This window comes from Myxocyprinus asiaticus, chromosome 11, assembly GCF_019703515.2.
Source record: "Myxocyprinus asiaticus isolate MX2 ecotype Aquarium Trade chromosome 11, UBuf_Myxa_2, whole genome shotgun sequence".
NCBI classification, from domain to species: domain Eukaryota; kingdom Metazoa; phylum Chordata; class Actinopteri; order Cypriniformes; family Catostomidae; genus Myxocyprinus; species Myxocyprinus asiaticus.
The window spans coordinates 31,252,655-31,278,393 of NC_059354.1; the positions used below are offsets into that span (position 1 = coordinate 31,252,655).

The 25,739-nt window shown below is 37.5% G+C and overlaps 3 protein-coding genes across 4 annotated transcripts in view; 2 read left to right on the forward strand and 1 right to left on the reverse strand.

Moving 5' to 3' along the window:
* Positions 1-2,188: 2,188 nt before the first annotated feature.
* On the forward strand, positions 2,189-7,395 carry LOC127447990 (protein CMSS1-like). Its single transcript, XM_051710270.1, is given in 9 exon segments — positions 2,189-2,285; positions 2,773-2,909; positions 3,579-3,656; positions 4,426-4,561; positions 4,639-4,698; positions 6,127-6,229; positions 6,310-6,458; positions 6,644-6,732; positions 7,136-7,395. Coding segments are annotated over 9 exon segments (885 nt in total). The 5' UTR covers positions 2,189-2,236; the 3' UTR covers positions 7,220-7,395.
* Positions 7,396-8,067: 672 nt separating this feature from the next.
* On the forward strand, positions 8,068-19,199 carry LOC127447989 (cell cycle control protein 50C-like). Its single transcript, XM_051710269.1, has 7 exons — positions 8,068-8,378; positions 15,511-15,624; positions 17,258-17,365; positions 17,543-17,627; positions 17,832-17,978; positions 18,056-18,268; positions 19,007-19,199. The coding sequence occupies exons 1-7, from the start codon at positions 8,181-8,183 to the stop codon at positions 19,192-19,194; spliced, it is 1,053 nt and encodes a 350-aa protein (XP_051566229.1). The 5' UTR covers positions 8,068-8,180; the 3' UTR covers positions 19,195-19,199.
* A 6-nt stretch (positions 19,200-19,205) lies between these two features.
* Positions 19,206-25,739, reverse strand: part of LOC127447986 (discoidin, CUB and LCCL domain-containing protein 2-like) — a 33,417-nt gene continuing 26,883 nt past the window's right edge. The window contains exons 14-16 of one of the 2 annotated variants that reach the window (XM_051710267.1): positions 25,500-25,546; positions 25,301-25,414; positions 19,206-23,428 (exon numbers count right to left, since the gene is read on the reverse strand). In XM_051710267.1, the coding sequence (XP_051566227.1) occupies positions 23,031-23,428; positions 25,301-25,414; positions 25,500-25,546 (559 nt within the window). In that variant the 3' untranslated portion in view covers positions 19,206-23,030. The remainder of the gene's footprint in view (positions 23,429-25,300; positions 25,415-25,499; positions 25,547-25,739) is intronic. The other variant, XM_051710268.1, reaches the window with a different exon arrangement.

The following is a 25,739-nucleotide window of genomic DNA, read 5'->3' on the forward strand; positions in this document are numbered from 1 at the left end:
GACTTTACACAACTGTCAATTTGGATTCATGCCAAAACAGAGAACAACTTATCATATCTACACACTGAACACACTTATAAACAAACATGTCCACCAAATAAAACAAGGAAAAATATTTGGCTGCTTTATTGATTTAAAAAAAAGCCTTTGATTCATTTTGGCATGATGGATTGGTCTTAAAACTGATTCAGAGTGGACAAGGAGGAAAGGTTTATGATTGAATAAAGGACATGTTCAAAGACAACAAATGCTGCATTAAAATAGATAACAGACGAACTGATTATTTCAGCCAGAATAAGGGAGTTCGTCAAGGCTGCAGCTTAATTCCAAATATATTTAATATTTGTATAAATGAATTGACCACAATGCTTCAAAACTAATGTAGCCCTGGACTCACACGACCTGCTGCTTTTCTCACCTACTGAAGGGATTACATTAAAGCCTCTACTGCAGTAATTGGGCATTACCAATCAACATGGACTAGTCAAAAGTGATAATTTTTCCAAATAAAAATCGTCTTCAAGACAAAAAATATGTTTTTTCACTGTGGGGGGAACAATTAACCATGTTTCCAGTTACAGTTATTTAGGTCTGACTATCTCGGCTTCTGGACAATTTGACTTGGCAATACAAGACCTGACAGACAAGGTTCGTAGGGCATATTATAGTATAAGAAAATCACCATTTAAATTTAACCTCCCTTTTAAACTGTGGCTGAAATTGTTTGACAGTGTCATCAAGCCCATACTTATGTAAGGCAGCGAAATCTGGGACCCCAAATATAAACTGAATTATGAATCCTGGGACAAAAGTTCAATTGAAATTTTCCACCTTGAATTCTGTAAAAATATCCTGGGAGTTCACAGAAGTGCTTCTAACCTGGGCTGTTGGGCAGAACTGGGCAGATTCCCTCTTGACTGATATTCAAAAGAGAGCCAGTAAGTTCTGGTTCCACCTATTACACTCTCCCCCAGAATATCATCATCACTGTGCTTTTTTACACCGAGCAGCACACCCAGAGAGCGACCCTTTAAAGTATTTTGTGGACAAACACCAGCTAAATTCATCGATTCAGGCATGCAAAACTTATACAAACACAAAACACAACCCAAGAAGAATACCTCCATTATTGGCATAGCAAACTCAAAGAAACAAACAAATTGAACTACTTTCAAAAGATTAAGAAAATTAAACTGGCACCATATCTAACCAAAATTAAAGACTACCGTCACAGGAAGCTCCTTATAAAGTATCGTGTGAGTAAGCACAGTCTGGCTGTAGAGACCGGTTGGCACAGACAGAGCTGGAGACCCAGAGAGAACAGACTGTGTTCACATTGCACTCAAGGAGTCATAGAGGATGAACTACTCTTCCTCACTGAGTGCAGTAAATATGAGAGCATTAGAAACACACACTTTACACTTACTGTTACTTGTTGTTCTCTGTAGTTACATTTCTTTACATGTTGTGCACTTACCTGTATGTTGTTTTATGTAATACATGTTTTATTATTATTATTATTTACTTATTTATTTTTATTATTACTATTACAGAATTACAGAGAGAGAGAGAGAGAGAGAGAGAGAGAGAGAGAGAGAGAGAGAGAGAGAGAGAGAGAGAGAGAGAGAGAAGGAATGAGACAGAAGGAAATTATAGTTAGAGCAACATCAACTTACAAAACACTGCAGATGAACACTAATTATAATTTTAAGGGACTTAGTGCCACCTAGTGGTTTAGAGTAAAGTATGACTACTTTCATGGATCATCATTTTATATTTTAATGAAATTATATACTTAAAGTAAATGTAACTAATTTTTTTTCCTAATTATAAGTAAACAATAAAAATAACTATTAATAATAAGGTCAATGTTTTAGTATCATGTAAATTGATATTATCATTAAAGCTCGGGCGTTTATCTGGTTTCCGTAAAATCTATATAAGAAAACTTATTCTGAGAACCATTTGCTACTGTTATTGTTATTTATGTTTATTTATTTACTTTACAGATCGTACTTTATCGCGATGGGAGAACGGTGCCTCAAGTTGTTCCTGGCTGGGTACGGATTAGGGTGGGGTTAGGGTATCTGCTGCCTGATAGGAACAAACAGAGGCACCTTTGTACAATAGGCCGTACATTAGAGAATTTTTAACGGCAGATTCGCTCATATTTTCTGGCTACGCGAATCTGCCCTCCAAAAACTACAGACACAAAATTCAAATTGCTGTTCGAGAAATGGATGATGATTTGGGAGACGAGTGGTGGACTCAGGGCGACAATTCAGGTAACCAACATGTTCAACATATTGTTTATTTTGTTTATTTGAACTATGCTTTGGGAAGTGTTAGTTGCTTCAGTTACGCATGCTTAAAGCACACAGTGCCAGCACCATCTAGTAACAGTAATACTAGTAGTGCTGTACTAGAGTTCTTGATAGCTCCTTTAAATACAGATTTAACTTGCAGGAATCGGCTCCCCATAAGTGAGTAGCATTTGGATTTTATTTGCAGCTTAGCGGCATTTCCATTTTTACAGATCTATGGCATATGTACTCTGTTGATTTCATTTCAGACCGCTTAAAACATGTGTTTGGTTTGCCAACAGAGCATCATGGGAAATGTAGTTTGTTCTGGCTCTTGTTAATATAGTGCTATTAAAAATATAATAATATACACCATGTCATTTTGTGGTCTCTTTCGAGCAGTTTATCTTGCTTAAGCAGTTTACTTTCAAACTTGGCTCTTTTTTTTTTTTTTTTTTTGTATACAAAGGTGCGTCCGATGTAGAGGAAGAAACGCAGCCCTCTACAGAAGAACAGCACATCAGACCCACATCAAAGAAAAGGAAGGGTGAAAAACAGATTCAAGACAACAGCAAGAAAAAGAAGAGGAGACAGAAAACGGTTCAGGTAACACACACACACACACACACACACACACACACACACACACACAGATGTACAGACACTAATGACTGTGAGGCCTTAAAGTGGTACTTCACTCAAAAATTAATATACTTGCCCTCCTGTTGTTCTAAACCGTGGAATGTTAGGGATTGACCACCTCAGTGCCCATTCATTTTCATTAAGGATTGCCAACTGTCCCGTTTCAGCTGGGACGTCACTTATGTTGGTCGAAATATTCACGCATCTCTTATTTCATACTTTCATTGTATGCAGAAAAAAAAAAGAGCAGCATCATCATTCAATATTTCTTCTCTCATGTTCCACGGAAGAAAGTCACGCAGGTTTGGAGTGGGTTAATGATGAAGACACCATTTTTATTATACTAAACACAAATACTTAACTCAAACTTTGGCCAACGGGTTAGTTGTAGACTGCAAATGGAGCTGAAGGCCAGTAAAGTCTTTCAAAATGTTGACAGTTTCATTTTACAAACCTGTTAAAAATACCAATTTTAATATACGTATGTAGAAACCCCAGACTCTGTGAGTCTTTCTTTCCTGTGTTCAATCTTTCTTCAAAGAGATCAAAGTGTTGCCTTTGAGACAAAATGGCTCATGAGCAAAAACAGAGCAGGGCATCTTTAAGTAAAGAGTGTCATACTTTTCCTTGCAGAAAGAATGTTTCGTCACACAGGAGAGATCAGAGGAAAAGAGTGATAAAGAATCCACAAAACCCAAGAAGAGACGAAAGGTAAAGTGAATTATGTTTCACATGTCTATTATTGTTATATATGCCCAATTCAATATGCTGCTTCAGAATCATTTTACTCCATTCTTGAGAAAAGAGACAAAGGATGGCGTGTTTTCAAGAGCAAACTTACCTTGGAAATACTGTGATTTTACAGATTTCTCCAATTTTATCATGCTTCTCAGTTTTCATCTGTCTTGGTTAACATACAGGCCCTGATTTACTAAAGGTTTGCGTATATAGAAACACGTGCAAACTTGTATCACGCGCTAAAAAGATCCGAGCTGATCTACTAACGTAGTCTTCTGAGCGTCTTTCAGATGCAAAAAATAGCACGTCTCTGCAATTTTGAGTTTTCGCAGAAATGAAAATGCAATTTAGAGGCGTGCCTCCAAATGTGCAAAATAAAGGGCGGTGTCGATGCAAATGAATTAAACTGCACCTGCAAAGTGATTTATCAAGCCTGACAGTCATTTCAGAAACTGAAACTGCAAGAGCTAATTAATACGAATGAAAGGCAGGTAGTAATCTGAATCGCGCTGTGCAATCTTTTTTTCTTAGTAGATCACCTGCAAAACACCCATGACGCCCACGTGCAATTTGAATGATTGGACAAATCATTAGTAAATCAGGGCCTCTGTGTTGTTAGGAAGCTTTTCTCTGATTAAATTATAAAACAGGATAGAGTTACTCTTAAAAGCACCCACGCCTTTTCTAGTCACTGTCTCTAATGTATACTTGCAATTATTGTGTAATCCTCATGTGTGTTTAGAAAAAGAAAACAATCACAGATGTATTAGCGAGCTCTGAGCCTGTGCCGGGCTCTCCTGATGACCTAATGAGCCTTCTGAAGAGTCACTATAGCCAGACCCGCTCTGTTATTGAGCAGGAGGAACTGACACTGCAGGGTGAGTCAATTAATGCGCTGTTGTGTGTGGTGAGTCTTGATAATGAAGTTTAATTTGTTTGTTCTTTTCCATTTCAGACTAATGTTTCCTTGGCAGTAATGACCTTACACATAGCTTGTCCTCCTACCTCAAGGAAGGTAAAGCTCCTTATATGGACAAAGCTTTCTTTTCACTCACTCAGTTGTGGTTTCTTAGATAAATTTGTGGTTCACCCCAAAGGTTAAATTCTGTCATCATTTATATTTAATAAATGATGGTGGTTGAGGAGAGTCCCCTGTACACTGTGTAAAGCACTTTGAGTGTAGTGTCAGAAAAGCACTATAGAAATGTAACGTTCATTCATTTACCCCCATGTCTTTCCAAACCCACATGACTGACTTTCTTCCATGGAACATAAAAGGAGAAAATTTGAAGACTGTTGATGTTATTTTCCATACAACGAAAGGATTTAGTGACCAGGGGCTGTCAAGCGCCTATAAACAAAAAAAGCACCATAAAAGTAGTCCATAAAACTTGTTAGCTATATTGTACATATACTAAAGCCTTTGTGTGAGGAAGAGATTGACATTTAAGCCATTTTTCACTGCTAAACTTCCTCTCCTCCATAGCTTTTAAAGCTCATTGTCACTTCCGCGTTTTCGAACGTTCGGTTGCAAGATCCACAAGAAGCAATGGCATTAGGTGTCATTGTTGCCAAACCAGGCACAGCGCATCTTGACAGTCCCTGTTCGCAGTATGCTTTCAATGTATGGGAAAGAGGAGCTGAGAAATTCTACAAAATATCTCCTTTTTTGTCCCACAATTGTAAATACTTCCATTTTGGAACAACACAGGGGTGGGTAAAATTCACATGAGGTCAGTAAAAGAAGCTGTTTAAATCACTTGATGATGATTTAAAGTAATATGTATGCAGTAGAAAATTTTAAATTTGTCTTGTTTACATTATTAATTCATTACGCTAATGCACTAACATGCTACACGCAGTCATAATATGAGCCAGTTACACTTTGTTAATGTAATTTAAAAAAAAAAATTTAAATCACATGACGTGGTCTTTGGAAAATGTCTCTAAGAGAACGATCGTACAGATGTAATAACTCTGCACATCGATGTGTTCACGTTGACTCATTTTGACTCACTGAAAAACTTAAACAGAATTAGCCATCGGCTCGAGGTAAGTGGAGCTCTTGGTCACACCTACCAATGAAGTGGACCAATGACAATAAGAATGAGTTTAGCAGCTGGTCAGAAGTTTTCCTAATAGTTCGCCCCAGCGAACCTTCTTTTCGGCCAGATTTTGTTCTAAATGACGTCACACCCGTTCGTTCTTCGATTTTGTAGGAAGTATATCGAGGCCTTTAATGACACAGTTTTCATTATAGGGTGAACTGTTCCTTTAAAAACCATTCCCTTATCCCATAGTAATAGTTGATCTATCCTATTTCATTCTCAAATCACTCTTAATCTGCTTGCAGTGTCCAATTTCTGATGTACTTATGCAAACTTTTTATTTATTTGTTCAGCTTGAAGTTTATTTTGGTACTTTTTTGTCATGCTTATTTCAGTCTGTCCAAAGTGGGCTAAAATACAGAAGCAGCACACCCAGACCCGGTCTGTTGTGTTGCTCATCGTTTGTGGATCCGCTCTCAGAACAATTGATCTTATTAAGTGAGTTTCATCTCTTGGCTGTCCTATTTACAGATTCTATCTTATCAAGTGTTGGATTTTTCTCTCTTTTTGTGTTTAAGGCAACTAGTGGCATTTAAAGGACAAGCTAAAGTGCTGAAGCTGTTCGCAAAACATATTAAAGTAGATGAACAAATAAAGCTATTAAGTAAAGGTTTGACCCATATTGCTGTTGGAACTCATGGGAGAATTTCTGCCCTTTTAGAGAAAGGTTAGCTTGTACACTTATTAAAAAAAAAAAAAAATATATATATATATATATATATATATATATATATATATATATATATATAAACTGTATGTATATTCTTAAGTGCAAATGTGATATTTTAATAATTACTAAACAGGAAGTTATTTGGTTTTCTGAAATATCTTTTCACTGCTGCTTGCTCTTAGATGGTTTGACTGTGCAAGGCCTGCAGTATTTGGTACTGGACTGGAACTACCAAGACCAGAAGCACAGGAGAATGGCGGATATACCAGAGGTAGCATTGACATACTTTGATATATAATCAATGATATAATTGACATATGTGCATTTCACAACATAATTACAAAGATATGTTGTATCTCTTTTTCTTACATTATCTAACATTTGAGATCTATTGCAGAACACCAAAAATAAGTTATGCTGATCACAATGAATGAAACTAATTTCAAAACTTTATCTTTTGAAATGCATTTTTTTTTTCTTGTGTTGACATACAGTATTTCTTTGGTTGATAGGAGAAATTTGGGGCGGAACATATAAAAGTGCTTGTCTGAAAAAACATTGACGAAAAGCCACCAAACAGATTTTGAGTCATGGGATCTTTAACTGTAACTGCTTAGGCTGATAAGTGTTTAATGTGAGGAAAACCTAATTTCTTTTCATTTGTGTTGTTTCAGGTGAAAGGAGACTTGCTGAAAATGATGGACCTTGGTGTAATTCAGAGCTGCAGAGAAGGAACCGTTAAAATAGGACTCTTATGAGCAGATTGTCTCTAGTTTTTACTTAGTTTCATGTGCATATTCACGTTCATGTCCCTTTGCTTGCTTGGTATGTTATTGATAAAGTATTGTAAAATGTAAAGTATTTTTATTGCCATATAAGATTAACCCTCTGGTCTGGAGTGTTTGTTCATGTTTATAAATAAACCTGATCTGCATTGACACAAGGTCTGTCCATTTGTTTGTCTTGCCCACCAGGAGCCACTCCCACTGAGGCCTGTTAGTCAGTTATATACCTAATATAATATATTCTGTTTTTGCTATATTCTGTTACAAGACACACTCAACATGCGTTCACTTCAATGCTGCTCCCACACATTATGTCAGGGTCCAGGAATGAGGAGAGTTTGAGTTCTGAATGGACAAGAATGTCTGGGGAGGTTTAACAGTCAGAGCTACAGGCCAGGAGAGCAGCTTTGTGTGTGTGTGTGTGTGTGTGTGTGTGTGTGTGTGTGTGTGTGTGTGTGTGTGTGTGTGTGTGTGTGTGGTCGGGTTTGGGTAGTTTACGAGGACATTTTTTTTAGGTTACAAACTGGTAATTACAAGGGTATTGTGCTATAAATGTGGTTTATGAGGACATTTCTAGTGTCCCCATATTTCAAATCGCTTAAAAAAACATACTAAACTGTTTTTTTTTTTTGTTGAAAATTTTTTTTTGTTAGGTTTAGGGTTAAGGTTAGGGGATAGAATCTATATTTCATACAGTATAAAAATCATTATGTCTAAGGATAACCGCACCAATGTGCGTGTATATGAGTCAGAGTTGTTGTAGTTACTTATTAACAGTCACTTCAGGTTCAAAGGTTCATTCGCATGAGGTGTTAGGAAACTTCCTTCGGTTGTATTTGAAAAAAAAAAAAGAACTAGTGCCTGGGATTGTCATTCTTTCTTTTTCTGTCATTCTGAATTTGTGGTATTAGTCTTAAGTGTTGGAGAATCTGAGATGGGTAAGAAGCAAGCAGGTACAGGGCCGTTTTTGAGGCGTCCGGACAACTCTGCGTTTAAACAGCAGAGGTTACCAGCTTGGTCTCCATCTCTCACGGCACAAACCGTGCTGCCATCATTCTACATCCTCTCTCTCGTGTGTTTGTTACTGGGCATCTGGCTCCTCATCACTGTTGAGAACACACACCAGCTGAAGGTAAGACACACTCTTTATTGTGTCTGTCAGTTTGCAAGACAGCAGGAAGTGGGAAAACATACCAGGCAGATGTTTGTCTTTTTTTATTAATGCAGTAGGTTGTCTTCCTTTTGTGTAACACTCAATGTAATATATTCATATAGTGTGTCTTTACACAGTGTAAGTTAACATATTAGTCAAGTTCTTCTGCCATTTTTTATCATAATAGACCTACCATTTGTAATAATATAAATAATAATTATATATATATATATATATATATATATATATATATATATATATATATACACACACACACACACACACACACACACACACACACACACACACACACATACATACACTGGTGGCCTAAAGTTTGGAATAATATATAGATTTTGCTCTTATGGAAAGAAATTGGTACTTTTATTCACCAAAGTGGCATTCAGCTGATCACAGTGTATAGTTAGGACATTTATATCGTGAAAAATTACTATTACAATTAAAAAAAAAAATGTTCAAAACTTCTTAAACTACTTCAAAGGGTTCTCATGAAAACATCCTCCACGTGCAGCAATGACAGCTTTGCAGATCTTTGGCATTCTAGCTGTCAGTTTGTCCAGATACTCAGGTGACATTTCACCCCACACTTCCTGTAGCACTTGCCATAGATGTGGCTGTCTTGTCGGGCACTTCTCACGCACCTTACAGTCTAACTGATCCCACAAAAGCTCAATGGGTTTAAGATCCATAACACTCTTTTCCAATTATCTGTTGTCCAATGTCTGTGTTACTTTGCCCACTCTAACCTTTTCTTTTTGTTTTTCTGTTTCAAAAGTGGCTTTTTCTTTGCAATTCTTCCCATAAGGCCTGCACCCCTGAGTCTTCTCTTTACTGTAGTACATGAAACTGGTGTTGAGTGGATAGAATTAAATGAAGCTGTCAGCTGAGGACATGTGAAGCATCTGTTTCTCAAACTAGAGACTCTGATGTACTTATCCTCTTGTTTAGTTGTACATCTGGCCTTCCACATCTCTTTCTGTCCTTGTTAGAGCCAGTTGTCCTTTGTCTTTGAAGACTGTAATGTACACCTTTGTATGAAATCCTCAGTTTTTTGGCAGTTTCAAGCATTGTATGGTATTCATTCCTCAAAACAATGATTGATCGAGTAATTTATAGAGAAAGCTATTTCTTTATTTCTTTTTTTTTTTTTTTTTGCCATTTTTGACCTAATAGTGACCTTAAGACATGCCAGTCTATTGCATACTGTGGCAAATCAAAAACAAAAACAACACTTAAAAAATTAAGCTTCATTTAATGAACCAAATAGCTTTCAGCAGTGTTTGATATAATGGCAAGTGATTTCTAGTACCAAATTTGCTATTTAGCATGATTACTCAAGGATAAGGCGTTGGAGTGATGGCTGCTGGAAATAGGTCTAGATTTGATCAAAAGTGACTTTTTTCAAATAGTGATGGTGCTGTTTTTTTACATCAGTAATGTCCTGACTATACTTTGTGATCAGTTGAATGCGACTTTGGTGAATTAAAGTACCAATTTCCTTCTGAAACAGCAAAACCTGTACAATAATGTCACCAAACCTTTGGCCGCCAGTTAGTATATATATATATATATATATATATATATATATATATATATATATATATATATATATATACTGTATATATATATATGCTGTATATACACCGATCAGCCACAACATTAAAAGCACCTGCCTAATATTGTAGGTCCCCTTTTTGCTGCCAAAACAGCGCCAAACCGCATCTCAGAATAGCAGAGATGCTATTCTTCTCACCACAATTGTACAGAGCAGTTATCTGAGTTACCGTAGACTTTGTCAGTTCAAACCAGTCTGGCCATTTTCTGTTGACCTCTCTCATCAACAAGGCATTTCCGTCTGCAGAACTGCCACACACTGGATGTTTTTTGTTTTTGGCACCATGAGTAAATTCTAGAGACTTTTGTGTGTGAAAATCAAAGGAGATCAGCAGTTACAGAAATACTCAAAGCAGCCCATCTGGCACCAACAATCATCCATGCGATTATCTAATCAGCCAATCGTTTGGCAGCAGTGCAGTGCATAAAATCAGGCAGATAAGGTTCAGGAGCTTCAGTCAATGTTCACATCAACCATCAGAATGGGGGAAAAATTTTGATTTCAGTGATTTGGAGTGTGGCATGATTGTTGGTGCCAGATGGGCTGGTTTGATAAACTCAGTTTTTGAAAATTCCTGACATTTAATCATAGAAAACATTTCCTGTCTTAGGTCAGTTAGGATCACTACTTTATTTTAAGAATGTGAAATGTCAGAATAATAGTAGAGAGAATGATTAATTATTTCAGCTTTTATTTATTTCATCACATTCCCAGTGGGTCAGAAGCTTACATACACTTTGTTAGTATTTGGTAGCATTGCCTTTAAATTGTTTAACGTGGGTCAAACATTTTGGGTAGTCTTCCACAAGCTTCTCACAATAAGTTGCTGGAATTTTGGCCCATTCCTCCAGACAGAACTGGTAGGCCTCTTTGCTCGAACATGCTTTTTCAATTCTGCCCACAAATTTTTCCACAAAAAAAAAAAAAAGGTCAGGGCTTTGTGATGGCCACTCCAATACCTTGACTTTGTTATCCTTAAGCCATTTTGCCAAAACTTATGCTTGGGGTCATTGTCCATTTGGAAGACCCATTTGCGACTGAGCTATTACTTCATGGCTGATGTCTTGAGATGTTGCTTCAATATAACCACATAATTTTCCTTCCTCATGATGCCGTCTATTTTGTGAAGTGCACCAGTCACTCCTGCAGCAAAGCACCCCCACAACATGATGCTGCCACCCCCATGCTTCCCGGCTGGGATGGTGTTCTTTCTCCAAAATGTAAGATCTTTGTGCCCATGTGCACTTGCAAACTGTAGTCTGGCTTTTATGGCAGTTTTGGAATAGTGGCTTGTTCCTTGTTGAGCAGCCTTTCAGGTTATGTCGATATAGGATTCATTTTACTGTGGATATTGATTCTTGTCTACCTTTTTCCTCCAGCATCTTCACAAGGTCCTTTGCTGTTGTTCTGGGATTGATTTGCACTTTTCACACCAAACTACTTGCATCTATAGGAGATAGAATGTGTCACCTTCCTGAGCGGTATGATGGCTGCATCGTCCCATGTGTTTATACTTGCGTACTATTGTTTGTACAGATGAACGTGGTACCTTCAGGTATTTGGAAATTTCTCCCAAGGATGAACCAGACTTGTGGAGGTCCACAATTGTTATTCTGAGGTCTTGGCTTATTTCTTTTGATTTTCCCATGATGTCAAGCAAAGAGGCACTGAGTTTGAAAGTAGGCCTTAAAATACATCCACAGGTACACTTCCAATTCAGTACACCTCCTATCAGAAGCTAATTGTCTAAAGACTTGACATCATTTTCTGGAATTTTCCAAGCTGCTTTAAGGCACAGTTAACTTAGTGTATGTACATTTTTGACCCACTGGAATTGTGATATAGTCGATTAGAAGTGAAACTATCTGTCTGTAAACAATTGTTGTAAAAATTACTAGTGTCATTCACAAAATAGATGTCCTAAACGACTTGCCAAAAATATAGTTTGCTAAAATGAAATCTGTGTAGTGGTTAAAAAATGAGTTTTAATTTAGTCAACCTAAGTGTATGTAAACTTCTGACTTCAACTATATATATATATATATATATATATATATATATATATATAGATACACTTGTGCACAAAATTTTGCATACCCTGGCAGAAATTGTTAAATTTTGGCATTGATTTTGAAAATATGACTGATCATGCAAAAAAAAAAAAAACCTGTACTTTATTTAAGGATAGTGTTCATATGAAGCCATTTATCATCACATAGTTGTTTGGCTCCTTTTTAAGTCATAATGATAACAGAAATCACCCAAATGGCCCTGATCAAAAGTTTACACACCCTTGAATGTTTGGCCTTGTTACAGACACACAGGTGACACACACAGGTTTAAATGGCAATTAAAGGTTCATTTCCCACACCTGTGGCTTTTTAAATTGCAATTAGTGTCTGTGTATAAATAGTCAATGAGTTTGTTAGCTCTCACTTGGATGCACTGAGCAGGCTAGATACTGAGCCATGGGGAGCAGAAAAGATATCCAAAGATGGAAAAGGATATAAAAAGATATCCAAAGCCTTGAAAATGCCAGTCAGTGCTGTTCAATCACTTATTAAGAAGTGGAAAATTCGGGGATCTCCTGATACCAAGCCAAGGTCAGGTAGACCAAGAAAGATTTCAGCCACAACTGCCAGAAGAATTGTTCGGGATACAAAGAAAAACCCACAGGTAACCTCAGGAGAAATACAGGCTGCTCTGGAAAAAGACGGTGTGGTTGTTTCAAGGAGCACAATATGACGATACTTGAACAAAAATTAGCTGCATGGTCGAGTTGCCAGAAAGAAGCCTTTACTGTGCCAATGCCACAAATGACAACACCTTGACAAGCCTCACAGCTTCTGGCACACTGTAATTTGGAGTGACAAGACCAAAATAGAGCTTTATGGTCACAACCATAAGCACTATGTTTGGAGAGGGGTCAACAAGGCCTATAGTGAAAAGAATACCATCCCCACTGTGAAGCATGGTGGTGGCTCACTGATGTTTTGGGGGTGTGTGAGCTCTAAAGGCACGGGGAATCTTGTGAAAATTGATGGCAAGATGAATGCAGCATGTTATCAGAAAATACTGGCAGACAATTTGCATTCTTCTGCATGAAAGCTGCGCATGGGACGCTCTTGGACTTTCCAGCACGACAATGACCCTAAGCACAAGGCCAAGTTGACCCTCCAGTGGTTACAGCAGAAAAAGGTGAAGGTTCTGGAGTGGCCATCACAGTCTCCTGACCTTAATATCATCGAGCCACTCTGGGGAGATCTCAAACGTGCGGTTCATGCAAGACGACCAATGACTTTGCATGACCTGGAGGCATTTTGCCAAGACGAATGGGCAGCTATACCACCTGCAAGAATTTGGGGCCTCATAGACAATTATTACAAAAGACTGCACGCTGTCATTGATGCTAAAGGGGGCAATACACAGTATTAAGAACTAAGGGTATGAAGACTTTTGAACAGGGGTCATTTTTTTTTCATTGTTGCCATGTTTTGTTTTATGTTTGTGCCATTCTGTTATAACCTACAGTTGAATATGAATCCCATAAGAAATAAAAGAAATGTGTTTTGCCTGCTCACTCATGTTTTCTTTAAAAATGGTACATATATTACCAATTCTTCAAGGGTATGCAAACTTTTGAGCGCAACTGTAGCCATAGGTAATCACAGCAGTGCTGATTTAGGGCCATATAGCACAATTGTGATATTGCTTATATACAACAGTTCAATGAACAAAAAGTTAGGAAAAACAGAGTACGGTCACAAAAAATGCGCTTGTGTATTGAACTATTTTCTTACGCGACGGATCAGAATCTGCCACTGCTGGTTCAAACCAAATGATGCGTCCAAGCCTCTCAAAAACATTACTTCAGAACTACTAGTATCACGGTTTGGGCTGTTTCTAACATGTTATTGGAGAAACAAGGATGTGTGTGTGTGAGAGAGAGAGAGGGAGAGATGGAGCATGTGAGATCACCTGTTGATGATGCTGTAGTCTGTTAGTCAGCTTTCTGAAGATAATGTCATTTTGGTGAAATGTATCCTATTTTCTCAGTGGAAAAATAGCTGTCCAAGCAGGGGTATTCCTCCCTATTTTGCGGTAGCTGGTGCAGAAGAGTCTTTCACTATAGAAACAGCAATGTCCTCTGCCATTTTGTCCTCTCCAATGTGGAAAGTCTGGTAAGAGGTAAGCGCCTTGAGTTTGTGTAATTTATCAGTCTGTTGTGTCTCTCAGCTGTGATGAGCCTTAATGCTGAAGTTGTTTGTTTAAAGCCGTTTAAAGCTATTTCCTAGCTTTAGTAGTAGTAATACGAGTGATCACGGAGTGCTGTTGAATATAAATACTGAGTGACGCTGACTCATTTCACGTCACCAACTGGCTCATATTACACACAAAAATGGTCTTTTGCCTCCACCTGCTGGATGAAATATGTAATGTCACAAAATTAAATGTAAAGAGACAGATGGCTCTTTACACATCTGCACTGCTCTTACACTTTAGTTTACAACGGCACAAACACAAGTGGAGTGATACACACAGTGAAGTGTCGGAGTGCTGATTGTGTGAGACCATCAGTACTCGTGGAACTTCTCTCGTCCATTCAGATTCGAGGACCGGAACTAACTGTTGTGTGTATGTGTGTGTGTGTGTATATATATATATATATATATATACACTGCCAAATCATTAATAAAACATTTGCTCTTCCTCTTTCACCATGCTTTTACGCCTGTGGGCACACACTGATAAAGACTTTTTTAACTGAAGGCTATGGCATTACCGCTTATTACCTTATGCTAAAAGTGGCTGAATAATACACTTCCACTGAACTCTGATTGGAATAGAAGCTCTGTTCTTCTGAGTCTTTACTTTTGTGTGTGTGTGTGTGTGTGTGTGTGAGAAATGTATTAATGGTACTTCTTAAGGCAAACATCACTATTATTATTGCTCATAATTGCAATTAGGAATTAAAAAAAAAAAACCTAAGTATTAAACTTAGATTATTGTCCCCTGTTCACTGTGTAAAGCGCTTTGAGTGTAGTGTTAGAAAAGTGCTATATAAATGTAACGTTCACTCATTCAGACATGAATGATTCCTTAAGTAATGCAGCATATTGAGGAGAGGTGTGGTGTTGCTTTTCTAAGTGACTGAGATTGATGACAAAAACACCCCTTAGACTTACAATGAAGGAAGTTCCTGAGACATGTCTAAGGAACAGAATATAATTTGGGGATGAGCTTTTGTCTAAGCAACCTTCCAGCAGTGCCCTAGCAAACACAACATGATGAAAAAAATAAAAAACACTCAGTACACCTTAGCAACCACATGGCAACATAGTGGCACAAGCAGGATTTGAACTTATGTTGCCTGCACAAGCACCACTGCTCAAAATGTCGGAGAATTTATGGCCTCAGCTCAAATCACAGTCAAATTTTCTACTAATACATTATGTTGGTCTTTCTGCTGTATAGGTAGACTACACAAATGGATCGTGTGCTCAGTGCTTTGAGATGCGGAAGAATGCCAGCAATGCCAAGACCAACTGCAAGTGCTCAGTCCCTTTCTTCATTGAAAAAAAAATTCTGGTGTGTAAGAGTGTGTGTTCAAAAAGTAATGCTGAATGTGTCTAATCATGTAATACTGTATCTCCACTTTCTAAGACGACGTGTTTTATCTACAAATATGCTACCATTTGCTATATTACATTTAAAGGAATGTTCTGGGTTGAATACAAGTTAGGATCTATCAGCAGTATCTGTGACATGCTGTCAATTACCACAGACAGTAACTGATAATTGAAAAGTCCCTCATTTTGTAAAAACAAGCAAAATACATGTTTACCATAATGCACTTACAGTAGAAATCGAGGCAAGGTATTGTGTATAAACTGGAATGAACATTAAATGGGACACACGTTAAAATGCAAATTTTTGTTTTAGAAAGGATAGACCTTATTCACAACAGCGCCATCTTTGATTTTTTATGAGAATGAAAATGAGGCTGTGAGGGATAGACATACAGTCTCTTCAATGGGTTCTGAATTTGGTATGACACATACATGGAGCAAACTCTACAGGAATTCTAATGGATTTAATGATTATAAATGGAATCGTATTAGTTTTAATGAAAACTTCAATGGTCCATGTGGGTCTCTACTGGTAATGTGTTGGCTTCTTTTGGTGGCATGTTATGTCTAATAGACACCATTAGGGACCAATACATATCTGGAATGGAAATCAGTACAAACCATTAAATCCCAATAGATTATGTCCCAAAACACACTACACTTGTAATTGTATTTATAGTGGAAACCACTGGAATCTATTCCAATGGTTCTATTATATTTTGTTTTTCAGCATGGCTGTATTGCATTGGATAACAAGTTAATCCGCCTAAAACAGTAGTCCCATGGCTAAAAGGATGATTTATACAACTTTACAGCTCAAATAACAAATTTCTGTACAAAAGAATTCACATAAAACACAACCTGAATATTTCTTCTTCAGAATGCCTTGCCCCATTGTGTTACTTTAAACATGAGTTGTGCTTGTTTTTACAAATTGAGGGACAAGTGAAAATTATTTTCTGTGGTAACTGACAGTACACAGTATGTCACTATGCTGTCAATAAAGCATAAATTGTTTACAACCTCAAACATTCTTTAACATTTCAGCTGGAACATTTCTAACATGTATGTACAGACAATCCCTTCATGGCCAAAATCCACTTTTCAGTAAAGGGAAGGGATCCTAGATGAAAGCTATATAACACAATTCAGGCACCTTTTTTAAATGAGATGCCTTTGTGGACCTCATAATACTGCCCCATAATGATATTTATTTATCACACATATACAGTGAATCTCTTTTTTTCACATATCCCAGCTAAGCTGGGGTCAGAGTGCAGGGTCAGCCATGATATGGCACCCCTGGAACAGATAGGGTCAAGGGCCTTGCTCAAGGGCCCAACAGTGGCAACTTGGCAGTGCTGGGGCTTGAACCCCCAACCTTCTAGTCAGTAACCCAGAGCCTTAGCTGCTGAGCCACCACTGCCCCTATCTATATGTGAAAAAGAAGAATTTCACTGTATATGTGCAAATGTATAATGTGTGATAAATAAAGAAAATTATAAAAAAAAAAAAAATTATAATATGTCATTTAAGCATGTACACTTTTAACATGATTTAGGACTATGTCTGATGCATGCTGCCTCCCTCAGGGTGATGTATTCATTTACTACGGTCTGGTAAACTTTCATCAGAACCTGCGGAGGTACATGGACTCCCGTGATGATGCACAGATGGTGGGGAGGAAGACAAACCTGAAGGTGCTCGACGTCTTTTTTGCTTCCCTTCTGTTTTCACTTTCTTTCACACTCTCACTCTCATTTTTCTCATCCCTCCCACTCACTGGTTAAAATAACTTTTGTCTTTATTTGATCTCTCATGATGCTTCAAATTAGTACGCTTTTATCACATTCAAGATGTTGCTGTTTCTTACGTAGAGTTCGTACTGCACTCCATTCGATTACGATGCTAACAGAGTGCCCATTGCCCCTTGTGGTGCCGTGGCCAACAGCATGTTCAATGGTGAGATGCATCTGTTGGCATTATGCCAATAAGTGATTGTACTTGCTATTTGTGCTTGTTAAATGTACTGAAATTTGGCAGTTGTTATTTACATTAAGTGTAATAAAAGGTAGATGCTATTTACACCAAGTTTAAATATAGATACTTTGTGCAACAAGGTCTGCTCATAAATCCAATATTGCCAACTATTTCTTTCCCTTTTAGACTCATTTATCTTGTATTATAAAAATAACGGATCAACAGTGCAAGTTCCACTCTTCAGGAAGGGTATCGCCTGGTACACCGACAAAAATGTGAAATTTCGTAACCCCCCGACCAATGAGACATTCACACTCCAGCAAGCCTTTGAAGGTACACACAATATTCAACACATATACGTGAGCATTTATGAGTCTATTTGTCTCATTGTTACCTCTGTCTGTTCTCAGGCACAACTCTGCCTTTTTTCTGGCAGCGTCCGGTTTATGAGCTGGACACCACAGACCCCAACAACAATGGCTTCATCAATGACGACCTGATTGTTTGGATGAGAGAGGCAGCCTTCCCTAATTTCAAAAAGCTTTATGGGGTTCTCAATCGTGCTCAATGGCCTTTCACTGATGGTCTGCCTGCTGGCAACTACAACATCGCTATCAATTACAGTATCCTTTGCTCATGCAGTATAGTATTGGTTCAAAGTGGAAGAATGGTTTAGTGGAAGGCTTTCTGACAAATTGTTTTAGGCTATAAGGTCTGTTGTCAGCCAGTTTTAACAGTAATTTTATGCTGGTTAACATAAATTAAATATTACAGCAAAAATAGAGAAATCATAGATTTAAAAAAGAAGTGTTGCCATCGGGATATGGTGAGATGCTCTCTTGAAAAGTCTCCTCAAAAAGTATGGCTCCATTGTGGAATGGAACACTTTCTTTTCACAATCCAATCCATTCGTGATGGATAAAATAAGCTCCTGTCCTACACTTTTTCACTTATTTAGCAACATGTTAGCTACATTCTTTAAAAAAAAAACAAAAAAAACATGATGGCTTCAAAATTACATTTGAGGTATGACTGTGTGTAATTTATGTTGTACAACAAAACAACCAAGTTTCTTCAAGTAATGTTTACCACAGACCATAAATCCAAAATTGCCATTAAAAAAACCCAAAGGAAAATCCAGAGGGAACCCATGCCATGGCTCGAAAATGCTAATTGTCTTCCAGGATTTTGGACAACTACCTGAACAGCTCTATTAGGTAGCCTGTTTAAAAGTGGCATGGAAATTACACATTATAGCTTTAAAGGTTTATTTTTGTCTGAAGTTTAATACTATATATTTATCAGTTTCATTTACAGTTTTTATATGCAGAAGCAAATTTTGCCCTGACCAACAACTCCAGATTTTCCAGTCGGGCCCTTCAGAGGTCAGAAAGAGGTAGTGATCTCCACCGTGACCTGGTTTGGTGGGCAGAATCACTTCCTGCCCATAGCGTACCTGGTGACCAGTGGACTGATCTTGGTGGCGGCTATTGGACTCACAACAGTGTATGTTAAAGTAGGCAAAAAAGGCAAGAACCTGGAAGAATAAACAAAATGGAGTGTGGATATGACAGAGGGTGAAAATGAGATATACTGTACGGAAAAGTTTGAAACATATTTTACTTCTTCCGATATTTTAAATGAAGGTGTTTGCATTAGGGTTCAGGTGAACTTTAGGACACAATTACATTTTATTTTGATGTTTACATATCAGCCATGAACCATTAAGTTCTGATAATTAAGTGTGCAAAAGTTGTTGACAATCCCATTTGATACACTTCTATAATAATGGTAAAAGTCATATGCTACACAATTATTTGGTGATCAAATGTCAAACTGGCCCATATTTCCATGAAATGAGGAATTGGATACAGCAATTTCTTTCTTATTGAGATCAGTGCAGCAGGGTAATCTGATACACAAATGCGTCTGACATGGGCTATGTTCGGAGTAGCATACAACCATACAACTTGTACAAACATTATATGTAGTATGCAAATTGTCTGTATGCACGAAAAATCGAGATGATGATCTCTTACATTTTTTCAGTGTTGCAGTATAACAGATTACAATGCACTCAACTTTACAATTTACAGCGAGACAATGAATCGGAAGAGATCTCAACGGTGACATTTAACAGCTCCCTCTTGGCTCGTTTCTTTTATCTAACCGCCAAAAGGTAAGACAGTGCAAAAGAATCATATTTATTTCTGAGATCATAACTCGACACCACTCGCTTAAGTCTACTGGTACAACAAAATAATGAGGTTATTTGACAAATACTACCATTTGAAATGTCTGTCATTGCAAACTATTTGACATATTCTTGTTTAAACAAGTAGACAGTACAGTACATACTGCATAGTATGCACTATGCAATAACTAATATGTTATTCCATTCCGAAGTAGCAATGAAAATTAACCCCTTACTGGATTATTTGATGTTATCTGCTTTCTGCCAGCAGGGGGCATCTGTGACAACAAAGCAAATACTGATCTGTGAACACACGACTAAATAATGCCGGTTTACTTTTTAAGCATGTTGTCTGCTTATTGTACAGCTGAAGACTTGGTAATTTTTTTAATTTAAATTAATTTATCAGTTTACACGCTCGGGTGATGAACATTGTTCTGCGATTCCAACACTCCAAATAGTATACAAAGTGACTGTTTTGGCCAGTATGATACGATCCAAGGATTTAGTGTGAAGTTCAACTGAATCATATTTTGTTATATATTTTTTGGGATTACAAGTGCTCCGGTAGCATTAGGTGAAACATTTATATTTTAATGTTAAAATTAAAAATAAGAAATACCACTGCTATTACAGGACCAGAAAATGTATTGTCTAAAAATGAATTTCTTTTGAATACCATGATTTGTAATGGCATTTTGTTTTTAATAAAACTTAAATTTAACATTTTAAAATAGTTTTTCTATACAATCATTCTACAGTACCAATAATCATTTAGAGACAGATGTACAGTGAACAGACACACAAACACACTCACACAGGCTTGTGGATACAGTGCACAGAAACACATTACATAACAGAACTCTGATAAGATTTAAAAAACTAAAGCAGATATGCCAATCTTTCAAGCTCACAAAGACACTATGAAACAAACACAATGCACACAGACATGTCCATATTGCATGTGTTCAAACCAAGGAGACACCACTGTGGACATTACAACAAATTTCATTCAACTAATGCAAGTACCGAAAGACGACTTGTGTGACGCATTACTTATGATCTCGTGGTAAATGACAAATATAACGGTGTACATTAGCAAATCTGACTTAGAACACGCGAAATCCTGGCATCCAAAATCCATAACATGAGGCAGCGTTTGGTCTAATAACATTAAATAAAATGGATAATACATGTGGACTGAATTATCCACCAGTTTGTTTGGTCTTCAAGTCTACAATCCAAAAACAAAGATGTATAAAGACGACAACTTGGCACAGAGTGAATCCTGTTACAGGCAAGAATGTCAGCATCCTGAATCTGCTCTTTTACCTTTGACCACAAAAGGGTCTTATTTGGCAAGGAATCCATTAGGACAGTGTAATCATGAAAGCAGTGCATGCTGGGTAGCTTAATCTTGACCTGTTAGTGGTTTGGAAGTATTATTACAAGACACATCAGCAGATAAAAAAAAAATAAATAAAAAAGAAATGGGTCTTTGTGTGGCACACGCTTTTCGTAAACATGAATACAGATATTTGGCATGAATGTGTACCTGCAGTTGTGCACCAAGAACTTTGCCAGGAGAAAAGACAATGCAGCACCATTGCTGTCATTATTTTAACAAAGGCATGCCCAGGCATTGCTAGTTTCTATGCTGAATAAATATTTGTCAATCCTAATCACTCGGTTTCATTATAAATGATTCAAACCACAAGACACAAGCTCTGTTCCGAAAGCTATCTACTGAACAACTTACCAAAACAGCATCTTAGGGCATCGTAGGCATGCTCCAAACTTGAAGGTTTTCCCACATAGCAGATACCTTCTTTTGGCTGAGTTCTAAGGCAGCACGGTAGTATCTTTCACACAGACCACAATCCAAGAATAAATTATGCAGCTCAATTAAAAAATAATCCAAGATGGCGGATGAGTCGAGAGAAATTTTGATACTAAATGTACTATATTATATTCATAACGTGGAACTTTTAACTTTAAATTCACTTTAATTTTGCTTATTTTTAAATGCGCTTCACTGCTTCCAGGTGCTCATTCAAACAGATAAGGGATATAAAATGTGCACTCCTACAATAATCTAAAACATATTACAATATAAACACTCACAAGACCCCACGTGCTTGGTGAAAATACAACGCCACGTTTTCACTTTGAAGGACACAGCGCATTTATTTATTTAATTAATTCGTATTCTTTTGAAGTTTGATAATCACATTAGGTCATATCACGATTCCTGTCTTTCCACCCCCAAATTTAAGACCTCTTTAAATAAGAATTAAGACTTTTGTTGTATCATTTAAGATATTTAAGACTTTTTATGACCTTAAATTTTGGAAACATACTTTTCAAACTTAAATGGATTAGTGGGACGAGACCTTGATATGGATGTGGCCTTAATACGCTTTCGTTTGAAAACACAGTTTTGCTACATTCACGCCTCGCATCCAAACTAGAATGCCGTTTTCTTTCACCGAAAATGCTCTCCATTACCGCATACTTTGGAAAACTATGAGGTTAGGAAACTGAAAAATGAGTTTTCAAACGAAAACGGATTAGTATGGATGTGGCCTAAAAAGACAGTTGATTTTGTAGGCAGTTGACAGCAAGGCTGTTCACTAGGGTTTGGAACAGATGCCAGAAACCATCATGGGCCCTTGCTACTATGTTTCAAAGAGGGCACAACTATGTAACAGTGGAATACAGTAATACAACAGTGCAAAATGACCACAGTGTATCAAGAGTGTTAGCCTATTAATTTGTAATGTGACAGTTTGTTATTCAGTGTAAGGGCATTTTTGTTGGAAATATATTTTTGTTAGGGGAAGAATGTGCCTTGGAACGAGCTGCAGAGATGAATTCATCTCAGCTCTCAGGAAAACGCACATTTATCCGAGGAGTCACAGTCTGAAAGCAGAGCATAGTCACATATATGCACTCGTACACACGTTGCACACATTTAGACAGGGACACGAAGAAACATTCACAAAACACAGTAGTGTAACAAGATCTCTGCTGTTCTCTCTTTCCTGACATTCCTGTGTGTTATTTCAGTGATAGGACCATTTGAGAAGGCTAGGAGCGGCACGGAAGCACATACACACACATTCGCATCTGCTTTTCTTTGGGGGAAGGTAGTGTCCAGCTGAGGGTTTCCAAAATGGCCAATGCTTCATTCACACTGAGTCACTGTTCTGTGATTGGTCTATTTTCTGACATGTTGTATTGTGGGTATTCTGAGGAACCTGGTACAACTCTCCCTCTGTGGGTGCGGCTTGATCAGATGTGCTCTTGGGCGTGTCATACACAGAGCTTGCTGTTTGGCTGCTGTCTGTCCGAGCAAGTAAACCTCGCCCCCTGAATGGTAGCGTACCTCCTGATATGTGGTTTGCCCTGTCAATCATGATTGGAATGGCATATTCAGACCCAGAGGCGGGAAGGGGCTCAGCATAAGCATGGTAATGTTCTGGAGGAATGGGTGCATCGTACTCAGGGTCTACACCATCTTCAGGCTTAAAGGTTGACCTTTGTCCCAGAGAGGCCATGGTGCCACTGACAAGCGGTTGGGCATATTCTACACAGATGTGAAAGGAACAAGCAGAAAACATTATGTTAAAGGAATTGACATGCATTACCCCAACCTCCGCATTTACAAATACTGTAAAGCACACACATTCAAAATCAACTGGTACAGGTGCACAATTTTTTTTTTTTTTTTAAATCATGAAGAGCATGTCCCTCAAAGTCTTTTTTGGTGAGAACACTATTCAAAATCTCTTAAGAGCAACAATGTGCTGATTTTTATGTTTTTATTAAATAATATAAAACATCTGGTACACTTCTGGGTAAATTACTAAAAATAAATAATCCATTACAGATGACTAATTACTTCTGCAAAATGGTTGCCATATTTACTGATTAAGTCATGGACAAAGTAATCACATTACTAGTTACTTTACTTTTAAGCTCATTTCTAAAACCCCAACTAACACATTTCACAGAAATGTTTTTGTTTTTCCGATCAACTAATTCAAATTGACAAATATAATGTCTATATTTCTTACTCGCCCACTGACATATGCTCTGAATCACGCGTTTCTCCCTTACAATGACTCATTAAGGGCACACGCCCTTCAGTTCTATTAGGAAACGCAAAGAGATTTATGGTTGAGCGTAGTTCATGTTTTAAATGATATCACATAAATAATATTTTAGTAATATGTGTAACCCTGAAAATGTAAACTGAAAACTTAAGCTAAAAACACACCTCCAGTCCACAATTGCGTCATTTAATCCTTACAGTAAGTATTGGTAGCCAATCAAAACTGCTCAATATCGCTCCGTAGCTGTATGTTAGTACGAGCCACTTCACAGGCTATTTTGAAGGGTTCTGTAATACGTATTGGCAGAGTGAGAGACAATATTTCACTATTATGAAGGAAACAAAGCAGCAGTCTTAAAGGCCATGGAGGATATCACAGGGAAGAATTCAAATGACATTCATTATTTTCTTCAAACAAACACACTTGTCAGCTTTTCTTAAGCTGTGTACAAGCTTCATTCTCACCTTAAAGTGACTTTGTTCTCATGATCTCCAAGTGAGACTCAAATAGGCCTCAAATAAGGCAGGGGTGCTCAAACTTCTATGGCATGAGATATGCTTTTTCATAATGCTATTACATAAAGATCTACCATGCACAATTGAAATATACATTGTAGACAGTGTTGTCACACTACCAAAATGCCAGTGAAATTTGACGATTCTCAACACTAAAACTAATACCAACTAATTGGTTCAAGTATTCAAGTAAACATTTAGAAATTGAAAACAGTAGGCCTAATGAAATGTAACATAAAACTATATAGATTATAGATTTCTTCACTGTATGATTAAAATAAATTAATACTTTTTAAAGCTACTAAACTTATCCAGACAAGTACAATGTCAGATTTTCTAATTTTTGGTTCTCATTTTTTGTTTTGTGATTAATCATAATGACATAGACACTGTCGGGTCTATTAGGCTGCATTCACGCTGCAAGTACTAATGCACAGATCTGATATTTTGATACAAAATATGCACAGGGGAGGGGGTGAACAATTTCTGAAATGTAGGATGGCAGGAGAAGAGTCATTTATATTCATGAGGAAAGCGAAACCTGAATGAATGATTCAGTAATATTCAACAGGAAAGCGCTACCTGATTGGTCGGAGAAACTGTAACCCGACCCAACCCTACCCCTAAACCTAACTAATCAAGTTGCGCTTTCCTTATGAATATAAATTAGTCTTCCCCTGCCATACGTTTTGGAAATCTGTGTGCGGAGGAGCCGAAATGAGGAAATAAAAAGTGATCTGTAAGATTCTTGTTATTTGAGTAGTTTCTCTCTCTACTCTCTTTACCTTTTGACCTGTTAACAAGATCGACCACTGTGAGTGTGTGTACCTGCAGACTCTACTCGTGATCTCTGGTGATCCACTCTTGCTGTGGAACTGTAGCGAACGCAATCATCTCCATCAAGCTTAGAGGGCAACAACTGTTTCATACTCTTCCACCACACTGAAACACATACCTATTTAATAATTCATGTTGGTATAAATGCACAAGAGTAAACGGATATGTGTATAACTGAGATCAGACGCACCTGTGCGCTCCCAGTGTGGAAGGTTATAAGTTGCCTCAGGGCTTTTTCTGTAGGTTTGAATGCAGATAGTGAACATATAATCTGAAACTGGTTCTCTTTAAGGCCTATTCACATCAAGTTCAAAGTTTATACACAAACAATATTTTAAAATCAAATAACACATATCTATGAATTCCTTAAAGGATTAGTTCACCCGAAAATGAAAATTCTTTCATCATTTACCCTCATGTTGTTCCAAAC